General features: G+C 32.1%; 4 protein-coding genes across 4 annotated transcripts; all 4 read left to right on the top strand.

Annotated features, from left to right (window-relative positions):
- The first annotated feature begins 1,082 nt into the window (after positions 1–1,082).
- LOC123924617 lies at positions 1,083–7,497 on the top strand. The gene is made up of 6 exons (XM_045977564.1): positions 1,083–1,728; positions 1,910–1,965; positions 5,382–5,505; positions 5,606–5,712; positions 6,967–7,027; positions 7,120–7,497. Exons 1-6 carry the CDS (start codon positions 1,647–1,649, stop codon positions 7,221–7,223), a joined length of 534 nt encoding a protein of 177 aa, XP_045833520.1. The 5' UTR covers positions 1,083–1,646; the 3' UTR covers positions 7,224–7,497.
- Positions 7,498–15,064: 7,567 nt separating this feature from the next.
- On the top strand, positions 15,065–15,907 carry LOC123921824 (21 kDa protein-like). Its single transcript, XM_045974506.1, has one exon. The coding sequence runs from the start codon at positions 15,130–15,132 to the stop codon at positions 15,721–15,723; it is 594 nt and encodes a 197-aa protein (XP_045830462.1). The 5' UTR covers positions 15,065–15,129; the 3' UTR covers positions 15,724–15,907.
- Positions 15,908–19,486: 3,579 nt separating this feature from the next.
- LOC123921913 (21 kDa protein-like) lies at positions 19,487–20,326 on the top strand. The gene has a single exon (XM_045974634.1). The coding sequence runs from the start codon at positions 19,549–19,551 to the stop codon at positions 20,140–20,142; it is 594 nt and encodes a 197-aa protein (XP_045830590.1). The 5' UTR covers positions 19,487–19,548; the 3' UTR covers positions 20,143–20,326.
- Positions 20,327–23,831: 3,505 nt separating this feature from the next.
- On the top strand, positions 23,832–24,859 carry LOC123882321 (21 kDa protein-like). Its single transcript, XM_045931170.1, has one exon. The coding sequence runs from the start codon at positions 24,007–24,009 to the stop codon at positions 24,592–24,594; it is 588 nt and encodes a 195-aa protein (XP_045787126.1). The 5' UTR covers positions 23,832–24,006; the 3' UTR covers positions 24,595–24,859.
- Positions 24,860–26,179: the final 1,320 nt, after the last annotated feature.

Genomic DNA, 26,179 nt, shown 5'->3' with positions numbered 1-26,179 from the left:
TATCAAACGAGTAACTTTACAAAGAGTTCCAATTGAGTTACAAGAATTAATCCTAATTCTACCCAAATCCCGAATCTCTTCCCGTGGCCAAGAGACTCAATTTGATAAGTGTTTCCCAAGGTGTACCACAAAGATAGTTCACCCACCCTAGAGTTGTACCAAGAGAAAACTCTTTTTCCTCTCTAAAACCCTAGCCCTTGTGTGGTGGCAAACCCTAATCCTTGCCTCTACATCTCTACTATCTTTCTCTCTCTCTCAATTTTTCTATGAATAAAGCACTCCCTATTTATAGAAAAATAATATGCCAAAAATTAGTAACAAATCTGTTTTAAAATAAAACAAATCCAAGTCAAAGTATCTTCCAAGAAAATATATTTTTTTCCCAAAAAATCTTCAAAACATCAAAGATGCAAAAAGATTCAACAAAGATTTTTCTGACTTCTTGTAACTGAGATTTCAAGGCATATCCAACATTAACTAAAAAGTCTCACAAAATTCACTTCATGAAATAATCCATCAAAATTTATAAATTTTTGAATACCAATAAACATTTTATAAATCCTGCGAAATCTCAATCGAATAACGGTGGATTTCATTGCCCTGCAAACAAATCCGGATTATCTTAATTGAATACCGTGAGATTTATTTTGATTTTATAAAAATCTTGATTGAATACCACAAGATTTTTTTCACATAAAAAAGTCTTTTAAAATCCATCGAAATCATAATTCAATACACCCCCTTAGTAACTTTTATATATGTAAAGATTTTCTTACATAAAAATTAGACTTGAATACACTTTTGATCCTCATATTTTGTCACTTTTTGCATTTTTAGTCCCCTATTTTAAAAATCAACTTTTTGGTCCCTAGTATGAAAGTCAACATAATTTTTTGGTCCCCTACTGATTTTAATGACACGGCTCCTTCAATGATGATGTGATGCTGAGATGGCATGAGTGTATTGGCATTACTTTTTTCCATGTCATTATTTTGGTTATTAATTTTATTATACAATTTATAATATATTAAAATAATTAGTAATTTATTTTATTAAAATATCATAAACCACTCATTGTCACTACTCGCCGCAAAACGAACACTCCTCTAAATGAAACTCCTAGTCCACCAAAGCTGAGCAACATCCGTAAAGCTCCTATTCGAAAGATCAATCAGCTTCCACCACCTCCTAACCTTTGATCCACCGAAAAAACTTCATAGCCAAAGAACTGAACTGACTCCCGATCTTAAATCAAAAGTGATCGGCCCACCAGACTTCGAGACTCAATCGAAAGGGCGCCCCTCACGCTGGTCCACTAGAGAAACACCATAACCAACCAAACAAGATTGCATCTAGACCTCAACTCCCGATCTCGAAGCAAAAGTAACCGCAACACACAATAATTAGTAATTTATTGAAAATCAATTTTGTCTAATCTTCATCTTCTTCAATTCCCTTTATCAAACGCATCCCAAAAAACAAAATCTACATACACTTCTTTTTCAATAATACTTACCCTATCTCAATAATAACCTCATCACAGTCCCGTCAAATTCAAACCCATAGATTTAAAAAAGCATAAACCCCAATATCAATTAAATCACGTTTATACTGTCTGAACACAGAACCAAACAAGGGAGAAGAAAATGCAGCAAAGAAAATCCACGTTGGGAAGACCTTCTGGAACCGATGGTTCTGATTATTCCTACCGCATGGTAGTTGATTCAAGTCAGTTCCATTTCCAAAAACCCTAATCCCCTTTTTTCTTAAAATGTTCATTTTTATATCAAAAATTGTATCTTTTTAATTCAATTCAACTTATTTGATTATTCATGCTTTGGTTTTTAACTATAGATCATTTAATTTTTGTTCTTAATGTGATTTTTTGTTTTGATGTTTTGTTAATTAGGGTATCAACTTGTTGCAAAGGGGAAGAAACGTCTCTCTGTGTTATTTATCGTTGAGGTATCAACTTTCTTTTATAATTATGAGGCTTCTATGTTAATAAGCAATACGCAATTGATGTTATGTTATGTGTAAATGTGTAATGTATAATGCTATGAGCTGTTTATTAGCTTATAGCACCTTATTTGGATAAGCAACTTATTTTTAGCTTATAGCACCAGAACTTATCATGATAAGCACTTTTGTATTAGCTTACATAAGCTTACATAAGTTAAATTGTTTTTATATATGCTATGAGCTGTTTTTATAAGTTATATTCAAGAACTTATGAGAATAAGCTGAAAAAAGCTTATGAAAATTGTCATAAGTTGTTTTCATAAGTTCTCCCAAGGAGTATCGCAAAACTTATGTCATTAGATCAGCTCAAATAAACTGATCCAAACAGTGAAACAGTGACTTATTTGGTCGTTAAGAAATAAAAAATTCAAATTTAGTCCTTAAGAGTCTTAATGTGAGTGAAATTGATCCCTAATAAGGACTAAAATGTCCTTGAAATGCAAAAGTTTATTAAGAGTAAGTAATGCATAAGATGTGCAAAACCCTTTGTGCAAAACCCACTGCAACAGGCAGGTCTGTTACAAAAGGAGCAATTACAATTGATGTCCTCCCTAGAATCAAAATGCTGATACTGATAAAACAAAAACACCTATACGAAGCTACCAAAGGTACATATATACCCAATGAGACTAAGTCACACCGGTCCATAGAAGGCAATCGAAAAACAAATGGAGAACTATGCTGAAGGATTGGTCCAAAGCTGGACCCTGCAAAATTGCACTTGCAGCAGCATTCCTAATATATAGTGTCTTAGGATCTCTGCGTCTTGCCACAAAATAACACTCGAACTTCAGAAACAAAACTGCTTCCGTTCCGAGGCTGCTGGACAGAGACTTTAAGAGATACGACTAAGAACAGCAAATATATACAGGAAAAAGCACACAGCAGAACCACCTAAATCAGTCTCAACACCTGCATTATGAATAGAAACAATACCAGCAGACAGATAACAGATTCACAAAATATGGAACAAACCACAGCAGGCACTAAAATGAATTTTAGGCCACTATCAAGCTACTCCAATACCTTCTCGTGGTTTTGTACGCCCCAAATTTTAGTCACATGCAAACCCTTTGGACCAGGCTCTAAGAATTCTCCATGACATTATTTTAACCTCTTCCATCAGATTTTTCCCACTCAAAGCCGCCTTGATTGAATATCATATTGTTTCTTGCCTTCCAAATCACCGAAATAGTAGAAAACCAAATAACTGTGAACCTTTCCCTAGTCTTAATATTACCAGGGACCAGATTCTTCAATAATGATAAATTGGGCTTCTATGTTAATTAGCAATATATGTTATTTTATGTTTTGCGTGTTCTCTTCTATTTTACTTGAAGATTTGTCAGTGGAGTATATTGTAGACATTACTATGGTGTAAACGTGTAATAATGTATAGTGATTTATTAGTAGAGTAAATACCAAAGTTGATTCTCAAGAATAAACACGGAGGCCTACTTAGTCACTAAGAATTAAAAAAAAAATACAGATTTAGTCCTTAAGAATCTTAAATGTGGATAAAATAGTCCCTAATAACGATTCAAATATCCATATTCCCTAAATATTATCTTAAATATTGATCTATATTTGTCTCAGAATAAGTTTGCTGTTTACTCGTATTAGTATTAACCTGTTTCAGAAGCATAAATGCAATTCAAGGACTTGGAATTGAGAAAACATGATTTCGAGACATGTTTTTATTTAGAAAAGAATTGCAACTGAAATTTCTGGACAGAACAGGTCTTTATTGGTTCATTAGGTTACTTCCCTTTCAAGAAAATGTGTAAAAAACTTATTAATTGGCTGTGTTTTTGTTCTTATGCTACAACATTGGCTGTGTTTTTGTTCTTGTGCTTCAACAACTCTACAATACATGTTTATTTTCCAGCAAGATGGTACTAATTGGATTATTGCCAGGAACACTGATTTTAACACTCTTTTCAACACTCTTTTTATATTGAGAAATCATGTGAATCTCACCACTTTATGCAGAACCCATTTCTAAAATGGTGAGACCTACACGAATTTCATGAGTGCAGCTTTGCTCCATTTCTATAAGCTCCTTTTATTCCTTTTGATTGCACTGATAAGGGACATGTGGCAAAAACAAAATCAAAGGCTGAGATTAATCAAGTATTTTGTTTAATAAAACACAAAATAACAAAGCAACATCCGCCTCCTTCTTCTTGATTCATTGTTTCATCTCTGCCTCTGCCTCCCCCTCTCGCCTCCGCCCGTCCCTCACCGACGGAAGAGTTCTCTCTGTCTGGCTGCGTTCTCTCCGTCCATTGTAACGGCAGCGTTCTCGCCGTCTTTCCGCTTCTTCTCTTTAGTTTATCTGATACATATTTTCATCTTCTTCACTTATGGTGTCTCATTCTTTTAATAAAACATTTTTAAGAAAAATTTAAGAATAAGAAAAATTGAAGATGCTTGAATAATTGTTAAAAATTATGAGTCCAAGGCTACCAAAACTAAAATTGTTGTTTTGTTTTTTATTTTTTCAGCAAAATTTCTTAAACCAATAAGAATATAATATTTCAAACAAATATTATAGAAAACGTGAGAATAAGAGAGGAAGGGATTAGATGGCACATATTATAACAATTTATTAGTGTTGTTTGTCTATCAATTTGATGTGATTTAGGAATGATGCCGACGCGGCGAAGCGGCAAGATGAAGAGACAGTGAGATAGCGAGGAGATGTATGGAGCAGAAGGGAAAAAAGAAAGAATGCCGCCGCCGTTAGGATGGATGTAGAGGGAAGCAGCGGCGGTGCGATGAGTGGAGAAGATGGAACATTGTTATTGTTCAGAGAAAAAAGTGGACGACAAGTGTTTCTTAAAATAATTAATTAGTTCTAAACTTTAATCTCAACCCTTTGATTTGTTTTCGCCACATGTCCCTTATCAGTGCAATCAAAAGGAATAAAAGGAGCTTATAGAAATGGAGCAAAGCTGCACTCGAATTTCATTCAATAAAAGTGTGAGTGATGGAAAGAGAGTTTGAAAGTGAGTGTTCCTAGCACTTATCTTAACTAGAATACTTGATTGTTGATTATATTCAATAAAAAATGGTTTTATTATAAAAAGTTCAACATGGTTAAACTATTTTGCGCTGCTCCTCAACCTAAATTTTACTGTATATGAGGAATTATCTTAGTAAGGAAGTTTTAGTTGCCGGCCAGGAGTACTTCTGTGTAACTGTATTGAAATATCCTCTTAACTTTCTAAATGCGATGTAATAATGTTATTTTTAGCATTTAGAATTTATTAAGACAAGTACTGAATTTGTATACTCTGTGCGCCATATTTATTTTTATCTGATATAGATTTGAAATTTTAAATTGTGACCTGCAGGCTTTGTTTCTGTTAATAGGAGTGATATTTGCATTTTTACCAGGAACAAAAGAGGATACGCCAAATACAGTTGCCATTTCTTCTGTTATTGCTAGCGTTGTTTTGTTGATCATTGCGGATATAGGTTGCTAAACCTGGAGTTCTTTAATCTCTATTAGTATTTTATATTGCTTTTTTCATTTGAACCTTTTAAATGAGTTATCTCTTCCAAATTTGTGTTAAAGGTAGAAGACGAAGCCGGTCGAGTTTGTTGAGATTATATGCCGTTCTATCTTTCCTAGCAAATCTTCTCTTCACTGCTTCTCTTGCTAACCAGTATTCCCTACTGAAGGTAAATATTTCAATATTTCACTGAAGTTTTTATATGAAAAATCTGTATAAACTTTGATGAGAAACATGACTAAGAAATCATCTAAAACGAGTTTTCATTGTGAATTTTAGGTCATTAACAAATGCGGGTTCTATAGTAGTTTTTCTTGTTCTTGTTGCACTATAAATCTTATGCTAATTTAATAGTAGTCATCTTAATCTTTGTTGTGTATTTATTTTTTTCCCTCTTTTGGGAGCACGTTTCTTCATCTTTTGCTCTTCTGTTGCCTTAGCCTCTTTTTCTATTTCTAGTAAGTAAAAAAATAAATTGTTTGATAAAGCTGTAAAGCTTTCTTTTGATAAAGCGTTTTTTGTTTTCTTTTTTATATTCCTCTTTTCCATGCCTTTTACTCTCTAAAGTGTACCTTGCATTTCAAAAAACCTGAATCCCCCAAAGGCACAGCTGATATTGAAGTATAAATGTGCAATCATATTTACAAATAGAGTACATCAGTACACTGAATGTATTGCGGTAGCTGGTAGCATATGCCTATGTATATCTCAGTATGAAAATATTATAGTTTGATCACAGGTTTTAATATGTTGTCAATAGTATTATAGTGGCACAACAGAGTAGCCAATGGCCGCCGTTGGAAGTCCGTAGTGGAGCTGTTTTCTGTGGTGGCTGTAGTGTTTGCTATAGCGGCCTGAATCGCAGCTGTTCACAGTCGTGTTGGCTGCTAAATGCTTGTAAAAAACCGTGTTTTAATGTTATTGGTCAATAGCCTTATGCTTAAATTTGTTGTTTTCTGATTCTCGACTTTTTGGTATTTACTTGTGTTATGTTTAAAACCTACGAGGCTACGACTTATTACTGCCACTGTTATTATTTTTATTATTATTGTTGCTGTTATTTTGAATTTTTCGTCAATTTTGATTAATATTTTGATTTTTCAGCGTTTGTATATATAATATTAATTTATTTATTTTTGGCCAAGTAGCTTAGTGGCTAGAATTTCACCTTTAAGGTGAAGAATAAGCGGAGAGTCCAGGGTTCAAACCCCGTCCCCTGCATATATGCATAAGATAAATTAGCGATTTTCCCGCTATGCACTATCCCATTTTAGTGTTTTTGAGGTCAGCAGCTGTTATGCGCCGCTTTCCGAGACTGATATGTCTTCACTATAGTTCAACTACAAGATATGCATTTATTACATAACTTTTATATTGTCCCAACAAATGCCACCCTTATGATTTCATGGAAACTCTTATGTAGGTTATCCATTATCTTAGTAATCGGGGAACAAGCAACGTTGATTTTCCTAGTCTTCAAGCCGGTAAAGATTTCTTTTCAAATTCTTTGTTCATGTACAAATTTGTGTCAAAATTGTGGATCATTTGTGTAATAACTCAGCTTTACATCTTACAGGTTTGTTGGTTTATATACTCACTCTATCCTTGTTCAAGATTATTACCATCAAAGCAGTCAATTTCCTTCTTTTTAACATGACACCTCCCAAGAAAGCCTCTTAGCCTCATGGATTTATTTCCCATTGATCTGTATCAATATGTATTCTGAATGATTTAGGGAATCTGACTTAAGATCTTTTAGAATTTTCCCTGCAAATTGTTTTAAAGACATTGGCTGATTTTATGGAAATTTTTGTTATTGTATTGAGTTTATCATTTAAGTCTAGAGAGGTCCTATTGAACTGTTACAATATAAACTCAAACTAGTACTCAAGACTTGTTTGTAATGAAACTAGTGATGAAATTTATAGATTAAACCACCAATTTTGAACTTTAATTTTTCATTATCTCTCTCCTTCTCAACTAATCAAAATAATAATCTTGAATATTCTATTTATCCGTCGTGTTAGGAGAAGATCCAAAACTCATCCCATCCCATTAGGTTAAAAGAAGTACCAAAGCACCAAAAGAACCAATATACCTTCCAATGATTTCTTCTCTACAACTCTTCTCTGCAACCACTGCACCACTATGCAAAGAGTCCCTTGCATTCAGCATGTCTTAGTCACAATTATATCCACATCATCTATTTGTCACTTAGTCATAACAAATATCGATGACAAAACATTGATCGTTAGTTGGTTCAGTGGTAATTGGCGCTGAACTTGGTGGGGAGGACCATGGTTTGATCCCCCCGTAACTGTGATCGAAAGGGGGTTGGAACCACTTGATGCCAGAGCCAGGGACGAAACTACGTATATGGAAAAAGTGGCGGTCGCCACCCCTAATGCATACTAATACCTTAGTACCCCACTTTATATACACACGTTTGCCCCTGCAACAAAATATATGTTCGCCCCTTTTCAATTAATGACCATCCCACTTTCTTAGTATGTATAAATAATATTTTATTTCATTATGGTTTCACTAGGCAACAATATTGGACTTCCTCACTTCAACTTTCACTGCATGATTCATCTTCTTTTACTCAAATTTCACTCCATACACAATAAATTATTGTAAAGATATCCACTATTAAAAAAATTATGGAATAATTTTATCAAATGAAATATAAAACAATCAGGATCTTAATTATGAGCATTTTTATATGTATTTTTCTTTAGAAATACACCATCTGATTTCATATATAAACAAAGTTTGACTGTTTAAATTCTTTTAATTATTAATATATCGTGTTCATATTATTAACTAGATATTAATGATTAAATGAATCTAAAAAAAGTTTCTCATGTTTAGCTTAATTGACAGGACATTGTATTATATATGTAACGGGTCGGAGTTTGAACTCCGGTCATTCACTTATCCACTTTAAGGGTTGAATTTCTAACCATTAGACTACTTGACAAAAAAAAATCTAAAAAATGAAAATTTGTTTATATATGAAACCGGAAAGGATATGATATTTATATTTATTTCAATTAATTTATATGCAATTATTAATAGTATAGAAATTAGCTATATGTATGTATAAAAAAAAAACTATATGTTGATATTGTTTATTATGTTATATTTTTGCCACCCTCGATAATTTTTTATGGTTTTGTCGCTGGCTAGAACTGACCTCCGAACCAGATTAAACTGATGGTGAAAGCCAAAAAAAAAAATGAATGACAAAACACGTTGGGTCCGTCGAATCTACTACATTTAACTCGTTATTTTTTGCATGGAGGGTTGAGATTTTGAATATGTAATTATTTTTCTCCCTTCATTTCTTTTTGTTTACAAGCTGCACCCCTTCATTTCTTTTGGTCACCCTACTCCATTTTTCGCGCGTCCTATAAATTTACAAAAATACCTCTTCCCGCTACTTAGGTAGCGGAACACCCTACTAGCTTTGTTTTCTTATAACGTCTGCTACTTAAGTAGCAGACGGCATTTTTAAAAAATTTCTTATTTTTATAATGTCTGTTACTTAAATAACAGAAAAGTATAAATGGAAAGACGTAAGACACACGAGAAATAGGTAGGGTAGAATATCTCATTTTTCCATTGAATCCGTAGATGAATGAGAACCGGCCAAGTAGGGTAAAGGTATATATAGGTCCTAACTAACTTTAATGAGAACAAAACAATTGGCCCATATCGTGTCTTAATTTTTTTTTGCCGTATATCGTGTCTTAATTTATTCACGTTACTTGTACAAATCTTTGTTTCTTTCTCAACTAGATTTTGATGGAATGACATTGATTAATAAAAATGTGATGTTTCACGATCACTTAGCAAATTCATGTACCCCAATATCTATTACAATTTGAGAGATTATTTTAACATCATATATATCCCAAAAAGGAAATATCTTATACAAATCTCTAATCTTTTCTGCTGAAATAATTGGTTATTAGCCTGTTTTATGATAGATCACTTGGTTGAAGATTTATTCTTCAACCTAGAGGTACTCGGTTTGAGACCCGATTTATTCTTCATGCTAAACAGTGCCCCTGTGGCACTAGTTAAGCATACTGAAAAAGGAAACAAATTATAAAGTTAATGATGAGAGATAATAACTTTTCACTTCATTAAAACATTGAATGCGCAATTTACGAGATAAAACTTCTATATTTGTATCCTTAACTAGTGCCCCGGGGCACTGTTTAGCATTTTCCTTATACCTAATATGTTTAACTAAATTAAGTCTGTCCAAACATAAAAAGAATTTAACTAAATTATTTTTCTCATTTTCCATCCCACAAATTATTTGAAATACCTAATATGTTTTTGAATGACATATAGTGGAATTTGAATTTGGTGATGCATGAATGTGTACCGACAAACTCAATTTCAATTTGCAAAAATACAAATGTTTTCTTTAACCAATATTTTCGAGATACAGGTTAACATGACTTATTCACAATATATATAATACTAATACTCCCTCCGGTCCATTTTATAAGGAACAATTTGAAGAAAAAAAATTGGTCCTTTTTATAAGAAACAATCATTAAATTTATTCTTACAATTCCATTTCTACCCTTATTAAATTGTATCCATTCCAAAGTTATGTATTAATTACACCAAAAAAAAAAGTTATGCATTAATTAGAGTGACATATTCCCTAAGAATAAATTAATACACCAAGGTTAGTTTTGGAATAGATTGTAAAATTTTAGAATTTTTATTAAGAAAGATAAGGTTTATTGGTATGTGTGTTTTTACCAAATTGTTCCTTATAATAAGGACCGGAGGGAGTACTAATTATCACACTTTGTAAAAAAAAAAAATACTAATTATCACAGCCGTGCTAAATTACAATGAGGGTTTAGTTCAAGAACTTGACATTCAAGGATAAAGTGATAAATCTTACCAATGGAATATGTTAATAGGTGGAATATATGTTGTGGTTTGGTGTATTTGACCTTCAGAGAATTTCCCATGAATAAATATTGGTGAAGAAAAATATTAGGGTTTGATAATGAATGTTGTGTAGAAAAATTGAAATTAAGGTGAATTGATGAATCTGTCCCAAATATTTTAGAAAACTTACATTTCATTTCTTCATTTAGGCAAGTCTTCAACGTTGCAAACACGAAGTTACTTAACATAGAAATCAACGACACGCTAGCATCACGTATGCGCAAGAAAACACAAGAACTTCACTTACGCGAGGTCACAATGTGCAAACATGACTGAGTCATAAAATGGATTTTTATTACACCAAAATTAAAAATCTACAACAACACACCTTTAACATAGTTATTTTTTAAAATGCGGTGTAATTTCTCTTAAATTAAAATAGCTTAAGACTTATTAATCCACTTCTAATCTTCCAAAGATTAATCTACACAATTATGGTCTATACTCTCTCCGGTTTCTTCTCTAAACTATAGATAACCCAGAAGCTATTTTCAATTCATCAATTTAGTCCTTGACTAATTATTTATGTTTTAAATAATGAAGAGACTAATCTGATGGATTAATAATAGTTTATAAAATTTTATAATATTTTTATAAAATAAATTATATGAGATATATTTATGAAAACAATCAAAAGGCATTTGCAACTTAGAGATGTTACGTGCTAGTCGAACCATTCATTAGATCTGTAGATGAATGAGAATCATACAAATTTGTCCGTTTTCCACCATTTATTTTGAAAGGAAATCAAAGTCATGTACCCCCACCAATGTCAATTACATCTTGAAAGATGATTATAACACCATTTATATCCACAAATAATATCTTCCACTATTCACTAATCTTTTCCTTTGCAGCAATTGGTTATTGTTAGTTTAGGAAATATGTGTTCACTATTCTCTATAAAAAAAATTGATGTTTCCCTATCATTTAGCATACTCGTGTACCCTACAATCAACATCAATTACAACTTGAGAAATGATTTTAACATCGAATATATCCACAAATAAAAAAGAAAGAAGTATCTCAAAATAATTGAAATCTAATTAAAGGATCGACATATTTTAACAAATACTTATCAGGATCGTATTCTACACTATGTAGTTAAAAGATCTAACTATATATTTATTACTTGTGTCATATGTTAGTTACAATTCTCTAATCTTTTCCATGCAATTATTGATAATAATCAGTCGACTTAAAAAGCAAAACAAAAAAACAGTCGGTCATAAGTTGTTTTGGTTTGATTCATGCATATATTACTAATACCACCCCTCATAGGCTATAGGAAGAGATTTGGTTTTATGTGGCCAAGCATAAATTGAAACAAGTCATTGATTTAACGAAAATTTTCCTTCAAACTCCTCAAATAATTAGAGCTCCAACCCCACAAATTATTTGACATACCTAAATTACCCTTTCATCCTAATAAATAAATGAAAATTTTAAATTATTTTATGTGTTCTATCAAACTCAAATTTTAACTCTACCGCAACACAATAGAGTGGGGAGGGATGAGATAGAGAAAGTTTTGTCTCTTATATGTGTTTGTTTCAAGTTTACTAAAATTTATTTTTGGGGATAATTTTTTTCAAAAATACAAGGATGAAAAAAAAATTCTTAGAAAGTAGTTGAATTTATGATTAGCCAAGTTTCCCTCCATCGAATGAAGGTTAGGAAAATACAAAATACAAAGACTGTTGAGTATGAGTTAGCCGAGACGTTCTCAAGTCTAATGAATCCGCAAAGATCATAGATATCTTATAATTAGTAAAAATAAATTATTTAAACATAGTCTACAAAAAAAAATTAATTATATAAATTAAAAAAATTCATATGCGACAAGAAGCAGAAACGGATGGACCGAGTAGTTGAGCTCTGGTAGAAGGGTGGAGCGCCATAGTATGAGGTGGAGGTTTGGTACGGAGGCTGTGAGGCAACAAGATCGGTGTCTAGGGTTCTCACTTCTTTATGCTCAACAGAGTTCTTACTTCTCTCGATGAGAATGATAAGGAGATTGAATAGTGTGATTTAGGGATTTAAGGTGAAGAGAGTGGAGAGTGAACTTTGATACCTAAAAAGAACTATTTAAGAGAAAAATGAAGAAAACATTTGAAGAACGATGAATAAATTCACTTCTCGTGACGGGAACGATGAGGAGAGTACGTGGTGTTGGAGGTGAGTGTAGAACAATGAAGAAAGTGGGAGTGTTTAGAGATATATGGATTTGTCAATGTAGAACGTGTTCACTTTTTTATTTGAGTAAATTTTTTTAAAATTTTTTTAGAGAGTTTTAATAAAATGAGTGTTGGGACCAAAATTTTCAATGGCTGCTATGAGAAAAGGGATTGGTGCTTTTAAGAGTTAAAATAATACAACGGTTGACGCAATTGTCATGTACACCGTCGCAATTTTTTTTAAATAAACACATTGCGACGATTGTGGCCAAGTGGCTGCAATGCAAGTGTCACAAAATGATATACAATAAATCAAGCCAATCAGTAAATCAAACGAGTCAAATTATACACAATTATATTTAACTCATTTTCGGTTCATTTAGTTAACAAATTTAATTCTTAGTTCTAAAACTCATTTGATTTAGAAAGCAAGTTCCGAATCATATCAATTGTCAAATTAAATTCCAAACTCTAATCAAGCTGTGGTTCGGTTTATTGTCTGCTCAATCTACTGTCTATTTTTATTTTTTTTATCCACTATCTATTTTAGGTGGCTTCTAACACGAGGGAGCTATCAAATCCCTCACCGGTGAGGCACTTAAAAAATACTGTTAGATCAAATAGATGGTTAAGATCTTTTTAAAAAAAAAAGGAGATCACCTATAGATATCTACATTCAATTTTACCCTCAATATTATTCCTAATTTCCTATAACATGTTTCCTATCAATTTATTTTTCATCGATATGCAGATCAACAACAAAAACAAGTCTTCATCAAATCACATAAAGCATCTGCAATCATAACCATCTCCCTTAACAACCCTAATTTCAACACTCTGGCCCTCTTCTTCATCTTCCACCAATTCCGGTGCCTCAGTACCATTCTTCTTAACAAAATTCATCTTCTTCGAAACCAGCCACTCGTGTGTGTGGGGAAGACAGACAGACAAGTGGTTTTTGTTTCTTCTTTATAATAATCTCATTAATTAATTAATTAATTAAAAAGTTGTAGTAGTATGTAGCGGAGGAATGGAAAGGAAAGGAAAGGGGGAAGAAAGGATACAGTAGAGAGAATTAGAATAAAGAAAGAAAGAAAGAAAAGTGAAGAAGGGAAAAAGGGAGTTATTATTAATGAATTATTATTATTGGATTGGATTATTGGATTGAATGGGGTATGTATGGTATGGTATGGAGAAGAGTGCAAAGTTTGTAGATCACATATATACATGTGATAGGAATTGGTGGAAGATGAAGAAGAGGGCCAGAGTGTTGAAATTAGGGTTTTGGTAAGGGAGATGACTATGATTGCTGATGTTTTATGTAATTTGATGAAGACTTATTTTTGTTGTTGATCTGCAGATCAATGAAAAAGAAACTGAAACATGTTATAGGAAATTAGGAATAATATTAAGGGTAAAATTGAATGTAAATATTTATAGGTGATCTCTTTTTTTTTTTTAAATATCTTAACCATCCATTTGATCCAACGATATTTTTTAAGTGCCTCACCGGTGAGGGATTTGATAGCTCCCTCGTGTTAGACTTCACCTCTATTTTAAGATGTCGACTTTATTCAAATTTAGAACTTACAAACGTGATGGCAAATACTACTTAAAAAAAGAAAGAATCATACCAATTGGACAAGATGAGTTGCACTCATTTGGGCTTAAGGCCCCACCCACATTAATGTCACTATTTTTCAATTCAAATTCAGAGAAACTAAAAACTCCAATAATTCCAATTATTGGAACAAACTGAATTAGTTCATGCATGGATATGTATTTTTTTTAACACTAGGTATTCAATAGCTCAATTGGTAGTGGGAATTGATTAAACATGTACTTGAACCCATAATACGAGGATCGATTTTCATAAAAGACAAAAACTCTACTAGAGAGGGTAGAAAAAATCGTGAGATAGGGCGCCGAGATTTCCTACTAAATACTAGAACATTACTCTATATAAATTGATCCAACGCAAAAAATAATACTAAAAAAAGCCAAACCTAAAAACTTTTAAAAGAAGACATTCCAAGGTCTCGTACATTCTTCACTAACCAACCATAGGTTCATGCATATAGTATATGTGTATAATTCAGTATCACATTCCTCCCGAAAGGTTCTGTCTTTGTCATAAAAACAAATTTTTAATTTGTATCACATTTTGAGACCCCTCTCTAAAATATCTTCATCCTATTGGCTTAGTTATATCAATTTATATTAATTTGTGTAGGACCAATAAAATAAATTCCACATGCCACCACAAAAAAAAAATAAATTAAAATTCCATCATTTATTTTTTGAGTTCTCACCTCAAAAAAGTTTTTATTTGAGTCCTATATATAGTTAACCTTCCTTCCTATTTTCCCTCATCCACCCAACTCCCAATTGAGATATAAAGTAACATAAGTAAAAAAAAAATGGAAGCCTTTTTTTCAAAGATCCTTCTAATAATTTTTGCCTTTAGTTTCATCACACATTCTATCCAAGCAAATGAAGGACCATACCAACAATCCAACACATTATTCATTAAAAACTCTTGTAGTTCAACAACTTACCCAAGACTATGCTACACCTCCCTAGTGAAGCATGCCGATTTCATTCAAACTAATCATGTGCTTTTAACGGGCACAGCCTTGAACGTGACTCTTGCATCGGCAAAATCAACCTCGGCTATGATGTCAACTCTCGCTAAAAGCCAAGGGCTAAAGCCAAGAGAGGCTGCAGCTATGAAGGATTGTGTCGAAGTGTTAAGTGACTCTGTTGATGAACTTCGAAGGTCTATCGACGAGATGAGTCGTCTTAGTACTTCAAATTTTGAGCTAACCATGAGTGATGTACAAACTTGGGTTAGTGCTGCTTTGACCGATCAAAGTACTTGTACCGACGGATTTCAAGAGGTTAATGCAGATGGAGAAATTAAGACTGTAGTGAGAGGGAGAATTGTTCAAATAGCTCAATTGACTAGCAATGCTTTGGCTTTGGTAAATAAACTTGCCACTTCACATCCTTAAAGTATTTCAATTAAGGTACATAGTTTTTGTAGCTTCAAAGTTGGAGCATTATTAATGTAATTGGTGTTGCAGTCTCAACTTATGTAGAGTTAAGTTCGTGCACTTAAGTGTGTGTATAAGATTGTAAATGTGAAGTAATTAGTGATTGAGATTTATGCCAATATACAAAACTTTTGTTCATTAACTCTTCATGAAATCCAAATTCCAAACCATTTTGGGAGCGTCATTGATCCCAAAACTAACGTTACTCTATTTGAAACCAGTCTGCCCGAATGCTATCTATATTTGTCAATTCATTTTTCAACATGGTTAGCTTCTCAATTAACACGACAAGTTCTAGAATATTTCAGCCTTTTTTTAGTTTTCCTTCGGATGACCAATCAACATTCCATTTCCGAACCACCGGTGGTGGTGGAGAACAAAATATGCAAGGCCTTGGCTTCATTCCTTGATTTCATGTTTGTACTCCATCTATATTGGAAGCTACATTACCAAGATTCAATGTCAATCCTCTTCCTATTAAATACATTTCTTTATTGGTTCCATAACGACATAGCATCATAAAATCCACAAAAAAATTTAAATGTGTGCCTAAACACACTGTTCGTACATTTGGTTTTGTGCCCAATGTCTTAGTTATATTTTATTTTTTCTTTATTTTCCGCCGCCAATTGAAAAGCAAGCCAACATTTTTATTTATGAAAATATTCGAAACTCAAAAGCCATTTGCAACTTGGAGATGTGCTACTGTTTAAAAAAAAAACATGGAGATGTGTGTTGGAGTCTCAAATGAGGACTGTCACTCATGTTCAAATCATCTAACATTTGATATGAAATTCTTAACACACACACCTCCACGTCAAGTTTCATTGAATTTGGTGCGTGAATATATATATAATGAGTGGTTTAATAGTTGAAACCTGATTGCACGCAAATGACCTAATTAACAATCTTAGAGGTGAGAGGCTCTATTATCAATTGAGTTAAACATAACACAACCATACATTACTCAACCATATAATAATGTAAGGCTCTTAATAATGTGTTAATCGAACCTTACATTAGATCTGTAGATGAATGAGAACCATACAAATATTTATTTGTTTCCTCGTCACTTATTTTGAAAGGAAAAATCAAACTCAGGTACCCTACCCACGTCAATTACATCTTGATAGATGATTATAACATCATTTATAACCGCAAATAATATCTTCCACTATTCTCTAATCTTTTGCTTTGCAGCCATTGGTTATTGTTAGGTCAGGAAATATGTGTTTACTCTTCTCCCTATCATTTAACATCAAATATTTCCGCAAATTAAAAAGAAATATCAATCATACGCGATCAACACCAAACACACTTCACACAGATTTGAGCAAACTGCAACCCACTCAAGCATTCGGCTCGATGGAGAATTCCAAAAACCTCTAATCTAAGCAAAAAGTCTATATTTACAATCTGATTGCACGTCAACCGAAAAAGACTTGGAAAAAAAATGTCGACAAAGGAAAATGTTACAAACTTACAATAATGGAAAAACATTCTTGAACCACGTCAAACTACAACATAACTGCTGCCACCAAGCGGCTACAACTCTCTAATTTATTTCAAATAAATCAAAATACAGACCTACAAAATTAATATGTTAAATTAACTAAAATCTATTTAAAAAGTTTACATCTTTCAATAGATATTTTGCCAAAAATTATAATTTACACCAAATAGTTAAAGAATCTAAATATATAGTATCACTTATGCTCCATGTTGTTAGCTACACTGCAATTCTCTAATCTTTTCCATGCAATTATTGATAATAATCTGTCGGCTTAAAAAGCAAAACAAAAAATCAGTTTATTTGGTTGGATTCATATAAGCCTCAAGGAATAGATTTGGTTTTAGGTCTACTGACCCAAGGTGGCCAAGTATAAATTGAAATAAGTCATTGATTTAACGAAAATTATCCTTCAAACTCCTCAAATAATTAGAGCTCCAACCCTACAAATTATTTGAAATACCTAAATTATCCTTCATCCTAATAAACAAATAATTTTTAAAACAAATTATTTTATGTGTTTTCATTAAACTCAAATTTTGGCTTCAAAAAAAATAAAAATAAACTCAAATTTTAACTTTACCGCTACACAATTTTAATTAACTTTACCGCGACACAATAGGGTGGGATGGGATTGAGAAAGTTTTGTTTCTTATAAATGTTACAAACAAATTTATATTTTACAAAATTTATTGGACTTTTATTTGGAGCTTACAAATTTATTCTTGGAGATTACTTTTTTTTAGAAATGGAAGGATGAAATTTTTTTCTTAGGTATTTAAAAAATATATATTTAGTTGATATCTAAATATTTTCGGAAAATTTTATAATAGAGAGGTTAGTTAATAATTATATATGAATTTATTCTCATTTTTGGGAAAAAAAATTTCCACTATTTTCTTTAAGAAAATTTTTCTTTTCTCAGAAATCTCTCCTATACCTGAAAATAAAATTTAATAAAATTGTAACAAAAAAATAAACATAAAAAAGTAAATTTCTGGTTTACATAAAAAAGTAAATTTCTATCATTTTATGAATTTCCAGAAATATATAAATATAACTTGAAATAAACACTCTAAAAAATAGAAAGGCTAATTTTCTTATTTAACCACTAGGTTACTTTAAGGATAAAATTTCTAGCCACTTGACTACTTTTTTATAAAAAAAAAATATATATAGATTTATTGCATTGGTATTTTTGGCGGTTTATTTTTTGTTTTCCCATTTTATCACTTGGTCAGCTTGTTAGGAACTTTTATTTTTTAGGCTTTCACTTTGGATTTATTGAGTTTTCGCGTTTGTTTATATGTATGATGATGACTTTCGACTTTTACGATTTGTACACCTCTTAATTCTAAATCTCATTTGGTTCATGCACCAAGTTCATATAATCAATTGTCGAAATAAATTTAAAACTCTAATCAAATTGGTCCGGTTCGTTGTCTGTCCAATCCACTGTCTATTTTAAGATGTCGATTTTTTTCCAAATTTAAAACTTGCAAGTCTATGGAGGGTTGGCTAGTAGTAGAATACTAGAATCACAAACTTGATCGATGGCAAATACTACTTAAAAAAGAAAGAATCATACTCAACTTGGACAAGGTGACTTGCACCAGTATGGTCTTAAGGCCCTACTAACATTAATGTCACTATTTTTCAGTTAAATTTCATAGGAGCTAAGACCCCACTAGTCCCAATTATTGGAAAAAAACTAAATTAGTTCATGCATATGGTATTTTTTTAACAATCAGTATTTGTTATAAAAATCGATTAATTTGTGAAACATCAATTTCACTATTCACTAGTGAGAATTCCATTTAAATTAAACTAAATATTTTTCTGTATGAATTGATTCAACACAAAAAATAAATACACAAAAAGGAAATAAACATAAGATTAACATTCATCATTTTAAGATTTTAAACATTCATCATTTAATAGGTGTATGTGTATAATTCAGTATCACATTCTTCCCGAATTGTACTGTCCTAGTCATACAAACGAAATTTTTTAGTTTGGATCACATGTTGAGACCCTTCTTTAAAATATCTTCATCTTATTGGCCTAATAGTCTTCATTTTATATTAACTTGTATGGGACCAATAAAATAATTCCACAAGCCACCACAAAAAATTAAAATTCCATAATTTATTTTTTTGAGTTCTCACCCAAAATATATTTTTTTTGAGTGCTATATATAGTTAACCTTTCTTCCTATTTTCCCTCATCCACCCTATTCCCAATTGAGATATAAATTAACATAAGAAAAAAAAATGGAGGCCTTTACTTCAAAGATCCTTCTAATAATTTTTGCCTTTAGTTTCATCACACACTCTATCCAAGCAAATGAAGGACCATACCAACAATCCAACACATTATTCATTAGAAACTCTTGCAGTTCAACAACTTACCCAAAACTATGCTACACCTCACTAGTGAAGCATGCCGATCTCATTCAAACAAATCACGTGCTTTTAACCGGCACAGCCTTAAACGTGACTCTTGCATCGGCAAAATCAACCTCAGCTATGATGTCAACTCTCGCTAAAAGCCAAGGGCTAAAGCCCAAAGAGGTTGCGGCTATGAAGGATTGTGTCGAAGTGTTAAGTGATTCAGTTGATGAACTCCGAAGGTCTATCGATGAGATGAGTCGTCTTAGTACTTCAAATTTTGAGCTAACGATGAGTGATGTACAAACTTGGGTTAGTGCTGCTTTGACGGATCAGAGTACTTGTACCGACGGATTTCAAGAGATTAATGCGAACGGAGAAATTAAGACCGTTGTGAGAGGGAGAATTGTTCAAGTAGCTCAATTGACTAGCAATGCTTTAGCTTTGATAAATAAACTTGCCACTTCACATCCTTAAAGTATCTCAATTAAGGTATATAGTTTTTGTAGCTTCAAAATTGGAGCATTATTAATGTAATTGGTGTTGCAGTCTCAAGTTATGTAGACTCAATTTCGTATACTTAAGTGTGTATAAGATTGTAAATGTGAAGTAATTAGTGATTGAGACTTATGCCAATATACAAATTTTTTGTTTTCATTAACTCTTCATTTTCCAAATCATTTTGGGTGCATCATTATCCCAAAACCAACGTTCTATTATTTGAAACCGGTCTGCCCGAATGATGTCTATACATTTGATCTTATGACCATTCAAGACTAACTCAGATATTATCTTATCACTTCTCAAGCCAAAATTAAACATTTTTACCACCCCCTCCTGCCATCAACCAACCATCCCTTATCACTTGATCAAATTTGTCCCCTCATTGATTGATTGATTCGCTACATCTCTACTCTCTTTCTCTTTTTTCTATGAATAAAGCACTTCCTATATATAGAAAATTATATGCCAAAAAATTAGTAACAAATTTTAAAATAAAATAAATCCAAGTTAGAGTGTCTTCCAAGAAAAAATATTTTTTCCCAAAAAATCTCCAAAACAGTAAAAATGCAAAAAGATTCAACAAAGATTTTTCTGACTTCTTGTAACTGAGATTTCAAGGCATGTTTCAACAATAGGTCTTGCTTTAGTAAAGATGTCTCTAGCTGCATATTGTGTATTAAACATATAATCCTCTTCCAAAGTACTTTACCTTCTCTAAAAAATCTCCGCCGCAAAAAGCAAGGCAACATTTTTACTCCAAGACCAGGGGCGGAGGCACATTATAGCGAGAGTGGTTCTAAACCCCCTAAATTAAAGCACATATACATACTTTTGTATATTTGATCACGTGGCAATCAATTTTAACTGCATGGCAGACCATTTTTTTACTGCCGACATGTTTGTTATGTGGGATGTGAACATTGTTCGCAGTGTAGCATGTGAACGGTGGTTTCAAATTTTTATCATTTTACGCACTCACATCCTAAGTAGTGAGTGGTAAATTGAAAATGTCGGGGGCACGTGAATATCAATAGCGGTGTGAAAATAAATTTTCTTAAAAGGTTTTCATTTTGGGCCCTTATTAAGCCTCAAAATATTAGCCTCTTTTAGTAGATTTGTTTTTATTTTGTTTTAGGCCGAACCTCATATCATTTAATTTTACTCTTAGCCCCCTATAGGGCTTATTATCGCCCCACAAAAACATAAAAAACTCAAGTACTTTTTTCCAAAAAAAAAATTGGGAATTGTTTTTCTGAAAAAAACTTTCGAACTTTTTTCAGAAAAAAATTCAGAAATTTGTTTCCCAAACTATTCTTTTCCAAGAAAAGTTGAGTACTTGATGCTCATTTTACATATTGGGGCCTATTTTTTATATAGGAGACTTGACATAGTTGTGGCTTATATAAAAGGACCCATTTATGTTTTTCATATTTGCGCCCTTCATATTAGAGTTGAGCCTAAATACGTTTGGCCTCCTAATTTGACAACTCTAGATCTATAGATGGATGAGAAATCAACAAGTGGGACATACTTTGAACAAAATATATATAATCCAAAAAAAATGGAAAGTTCAGAACGAACCCAACTTCTACATATATAATGTAATAAGTCTATCAACTAAGATAAACTCACGAGAACTTATGGTTCATTTGTTTTGAAGGTAAAAAAAAAGTAGAAATGTAAAAAAATACGAAAATCGATGAATGAATTTAAATTAAATCTTAATCCAAATTCATTCACCGGTTTCTATAGTTTCCTTCCATCTCATTTTCTTTCCTTCCAATTAAATAGACCTTACTCGGTGTTGTGCAAACGTTTGTTTCTTTAATTCAATTATATTAATTAACAAATGTGATGTCTCCCATCATTAAGAAAGGATATCAAAACTCATGTAGCCCACATCATTTACAACTTGAGAGATGATTTTAACATCGAATATATCTGCAAATAATATCTTATACTATTCTCTAATATTTTGCTTTGCAGCGATTAGTTATTGCTAGTTTTGGAAGTATATGTTAATTAGGTAAGCTGTTATTTTGAAAAACTTTTGAAACTAAGTTGAAAAAAAATATAAAAAATATTATAAGTTTTGTTCATAATTTCTCCCAAATAGTTCTCAAGACTATATCATTGTCGGTAGATTAGTTCGTCAATCCAAACAGGCTATAATAATGATAAAATATGGTTAAAATATGAACATTACACTTGATCCTAGCCTAAAAGCAAGATGAAGAAAACTTATAAACATGTAATAATTAAGTTCTCCGAAAGAGCTTCACAAATGCGTGTAACATTAGATAACCTCAAATACATCAAACTAAATATGTTTTATGGTCTATATATATATATATATATTTCGATTTTATATGAAAATTAATACTTGCAAGTAGAATAACAAACGTGATGGAAAATACTACTTCAAAAATAGAATCAAACGCAACTTGGACAAGATGTGTTGAACCTCATTTGGTCTAGAAACCCCCACAAGTCCTAATTAATGGAACAGTCTTTTTTGAAGATAATTAATGGAACAGTCTTAATTAGTTCATGCATAGTATAATCAGTATCACAGCCTTCCCGGATGGTACTGTCCTCATCATAAAAACCGAAATTTAAGTTTTTTTTTTTTTTTTAAAGTATATTTTAGTGGTTAGAATTTTATGTTTTTTAAAGTATATACGTGGGAGGATCAGAGTTTAAATCTGAATCCCTACATAATACATGTAATATCCCTATCACCGATCTATGATCACGGGGACAATATTTTGGGTGATTTATTAATACAAAATCTATCCTCCTAATTTGGAGAAATTAAAAGATTGTAATGGAAGAGATATTTGAATGATTTATACGGATTTTTTTAGAATCTATGTTGTTATAATATTCTAAAAAAAAAATACGAATATATTCTCAAAGTTAAAAATATATTAATCACAAGCATTAATTTATTATTCCCTACAAAAACACTTTCAAAAATTGTGAAAAATTTATATATATTTTTCGAGTAAAATGTCAAATATCCCCTTGAAATTTCAAAGTTCGACAAATACCCCCTTTGAAAATAGGCAAATACACCTTGAAATTGTAAAATGTCAATCAAATTACCCCCGCTCTGTTTCCTTCGTCTATTTTAAGCCTTCAAAAGCACATTATTTGAGTCTTCAACCTCCTTACAACCAGGTGAATAACAATGAACCAAAACGACAAAACTATCATCACCAGAATCATCCTCATCATTATTATCATTGCTTTCAAAATCATAATCAAGACGTTCTACCACCCAATAGACCAATCTAAGTCATCAGATTCAGAACCAGACAAGAAACACCAATCACCAACATCATACTATTTATCAGTTCTTGTCTCATCCATCTTTTCCTCTCTTTTCTTCATCAAAATAGACGGAGTAAACAGAGCAGGTGGCAATTTGATTGACGTTTTACAATTTCAGGGAGTATTTGCCTATTTCCAAATTTCAGAGAGATATTTGACAAACTTTGAAATTTCAGGAGGTATTTGGCATATCACTCTATATTTTCCCCTCTATTTCTCTCTCTCCCAAAACTCTATCTTTTTCTCGCTCTAAACTCACAAGCAAAGCCTAAAATGTCATCTAGTGGCTTAATTATATTCATTTTTTTTAAGCAATTAATTATATTCATTTTATAATAATGCATATTGGACTAATTAAAATTTCCAGATTCCACAAAAATAATTTAAAATTCCACAAGATCACAATTTTGAGTTCTATATATAGTTTGTCATCCTTCCCATTTTTTTCCCATCAACTTAAGTCCCCAATTGAGATATAGAGTAAGATAGGAAGAAAACAAAATGGAAGCCTTTTCTACAAAGATCTTTCTAATAGTTTTTGCCTTTAGTTTCATCACATACTCTATCCAAGCAAATGAAAGCCAACAATCCAACACATTATTCATTAGAAATTCTTGTAGTTCAACAACTTATCCAAAATTATGTTACACTTCCCTAGTGAAACACGCCGATTCCATTCAAACAAATCGTGTACTCTTAACAAGCACGGCTTTGAACGTGACTCTTGCATCAGCAAAATCAACATCGACTTTCATGTCAACTCTCGCTAAAAGCCATGGACTGAATCCGAAAGAGGTTGCGGCTATGAAGGATTGCATAGAAGTGCTAAGTGGATCCGTTGATGAACTCCGAAGGTCTATCGATGAGATTAGTCGTCTTAGAACTTCAAATTTTGAACTAACGATGAGTGATATACAAACTTGGGTTAGTGCTGCTTTGACGGATGAGAACACTTGTACCGACGGATTCCAAGAGATTAATGCAACGGGGAATATTAAGACAATAGTTAGAGGGAAAATTGTCCAAGTAGCTCAATTGACTAGCAATGCTTTGGCTTTGATAAATAAACTTGCTACTTCACATCCTTAAAGTAGCTCAATTAAGGTATATATTTTTTGTACGTAGCTTCAAAATTGGAGTATTATTAATGTAATTGGTGTTGTAGTCTCAAGTGATGTAGCAACAAGTTGGTGTGTTTCAAATTAATTGTGTAAAAGATTGTAATATGTAGTAATTAGTTGTTGAGATTTATGGCAGCACAAGTGTGTAAATTTGGCATGTATAATATTGTAAATGTGTAACAATTAGTGGTTGAGATTTATGAAATCTAAATTCCAAACCATTTTAGGAGCCATGACTACCCCCAAAGACAAACATCCTACTCTTTTGCCAATTCATCTTGGAACATGGTTAGCTTCTCAATAACGTGACATAAATTACCTTATTAATTTACTAGTGCTAGGAAAAAAAATGTATTCTTATTTGTGTGTCAAGTCATTTGTTTGTTGGAGAAGAGAACCCTAATAATTAGAAGTTTGGTCAGAAGATAAGTAAAGTTTGGCCATAAATTGTTCCTTCTGGTAATCGAATTTTAGGTTCTTTCGAACAATTGTCCTTAGAGGAAAAACTCATTAATCACTTAAGATCAATTACTGAAGAGAAATTGGTTGTTGCTATTATAGTTAATCTCGGTGTTGCATCTGATTGATGAGAAATTTATTGACTGTTTTCTATTTGTTGAATAGTGTTCCCAAATCTATCAGTGTGTATTCATTAGGTGTATGTTGTAAACAACAAAGTATACAAGTTTTATGACTAAAAAACAAAAGTGATCATGCAGTTAAATGATGTTCACTTTCAAGAAAATAGATTCCCCTTCTAATTGAAAAATAGTTGGGGCACCATAACTAGTCACATTGTCTTGCTCAAAAGCAGTCAAAACATTGATCAAATCAAAATGAAATAAAACCTAGAAGAGGTAAAAAAAAAAAAGTAAGAGTTACTAAAGATTATGGATCTAATTAACATGGTTTATACATTAGAAAAAGATCCAAGAAGCCTTCGTGATGCTTTTTTTTCCCTTGGATGCAGATTTGTGGCAAAAAAATTTAAATGATGAAATTGATTCTCTAGAGTTTAATAAGACCAGGGGTATTTAATAAACTTGTCTACTGGTTGCAAATTGATAGGCTAAGCATGGTGCTAACAGTAATGAAGTCTTCACTTCCATTGTTAAGCCGTCTGCTGGTCTCAATCTTTGCCTCCAGTTGATGCTAGTGGGACTTTTTTCTATAGATAATTTTCTTTAGTTTTTTCTTTCTTTGTTTTGCCAATTTGTACCCAAAAAAAAAATCGATAGGCTATAAATGAGTTTTCAAAAAGAAACTAAAACACAATAAAACTATTCATAAATAAAAGACTAGCCTTGTAGCTAAAGGTTTTAGGCAAACAAAATTTTTATATTTTTATATTGTTTGCTTTTATTCACGACTTGGTGATACATTAAATGGATGTTAAAATTGTTTTTCTGAATGGTAAATCGAAAGAAGAAAATTATTTATGGAGAACAATCACGTCACCAAATTTTTTTTCTTTCTTAATTTTCACTCTGTTCTATTGTCTACCACCAACCCAAAGTAGTTCCATATTTGCAACTTGGAGGTGTGCTAGTCGC

This window comes from Trifolium pratense, linkage group LG4, assembly GCF_020283565.1.
Source record: "Trifolium pratense cultivar HEN17-A07 linkage group LG4, ARS_RC_1.1, whole genome shotgun sequence".
Classification (NCBI taxonomy): domain Eukaryota; kingdom Viridiplantae; phylum Streptophyta; class Magnoliopsida; order Fabales; family Fabaceae; genus Trifolium; species Trifolium pratense.
Note: the sequence above shows the minus strand (reverse complement) of the source record. Positions and strands in the feature narration are given on the sequence as shown.

What these genes read in the sequence shown, in the direction of transcription:
- LOC123882321 (XM_045931170.1), top strand. Translation starts at nt 24,007, where the DNA reads ATGGAAGCCTTTTCTACAAAGATCTTTCTAATAGTTTTTGCCTTTAGT.
- LOC123924617 (XM_045977564.1), top strand. Translation starts at nt 1,647, where the DNA reads ATGCAGCAAAGAAAATCCACGTTGGGAAGACCTTCTGGAACCGATGGT. An exon ending in CCGCATGGTAGTTGATTCAA is followed by an intron (nt 1,729 to 1,909) that starts GTCAGTTCCATT and finishes TTTGTTAATTAG; the next exon opens with GGTATCAACTTGTTGCAAAG. An exon ending in GTTGATCATTGCGGATATAG is followed by an intron (nt 5,506 to 5,605) that starts GTTGCTAAACCT and finishes TTTGTGTTAAAG; the next exon opens with GTAGAAGACGAAGCCGGTCG.
- LOC123921913 (XM_045974634.1), top strand. Translation starts at nt 19,549, where the DNA reads ATGGAGGCCTTTACTTCAAAGATCCTTCTAATAATTTTTGCCTTTAGT.
- LOC123921824 (XM_045974506.1), top strand. Translation starts at nt 15,130, where the DNA reads ATGGAAGCCTTTTTTTCAAAGATCCTTCTAATAATTTTTGCCTTTAGT.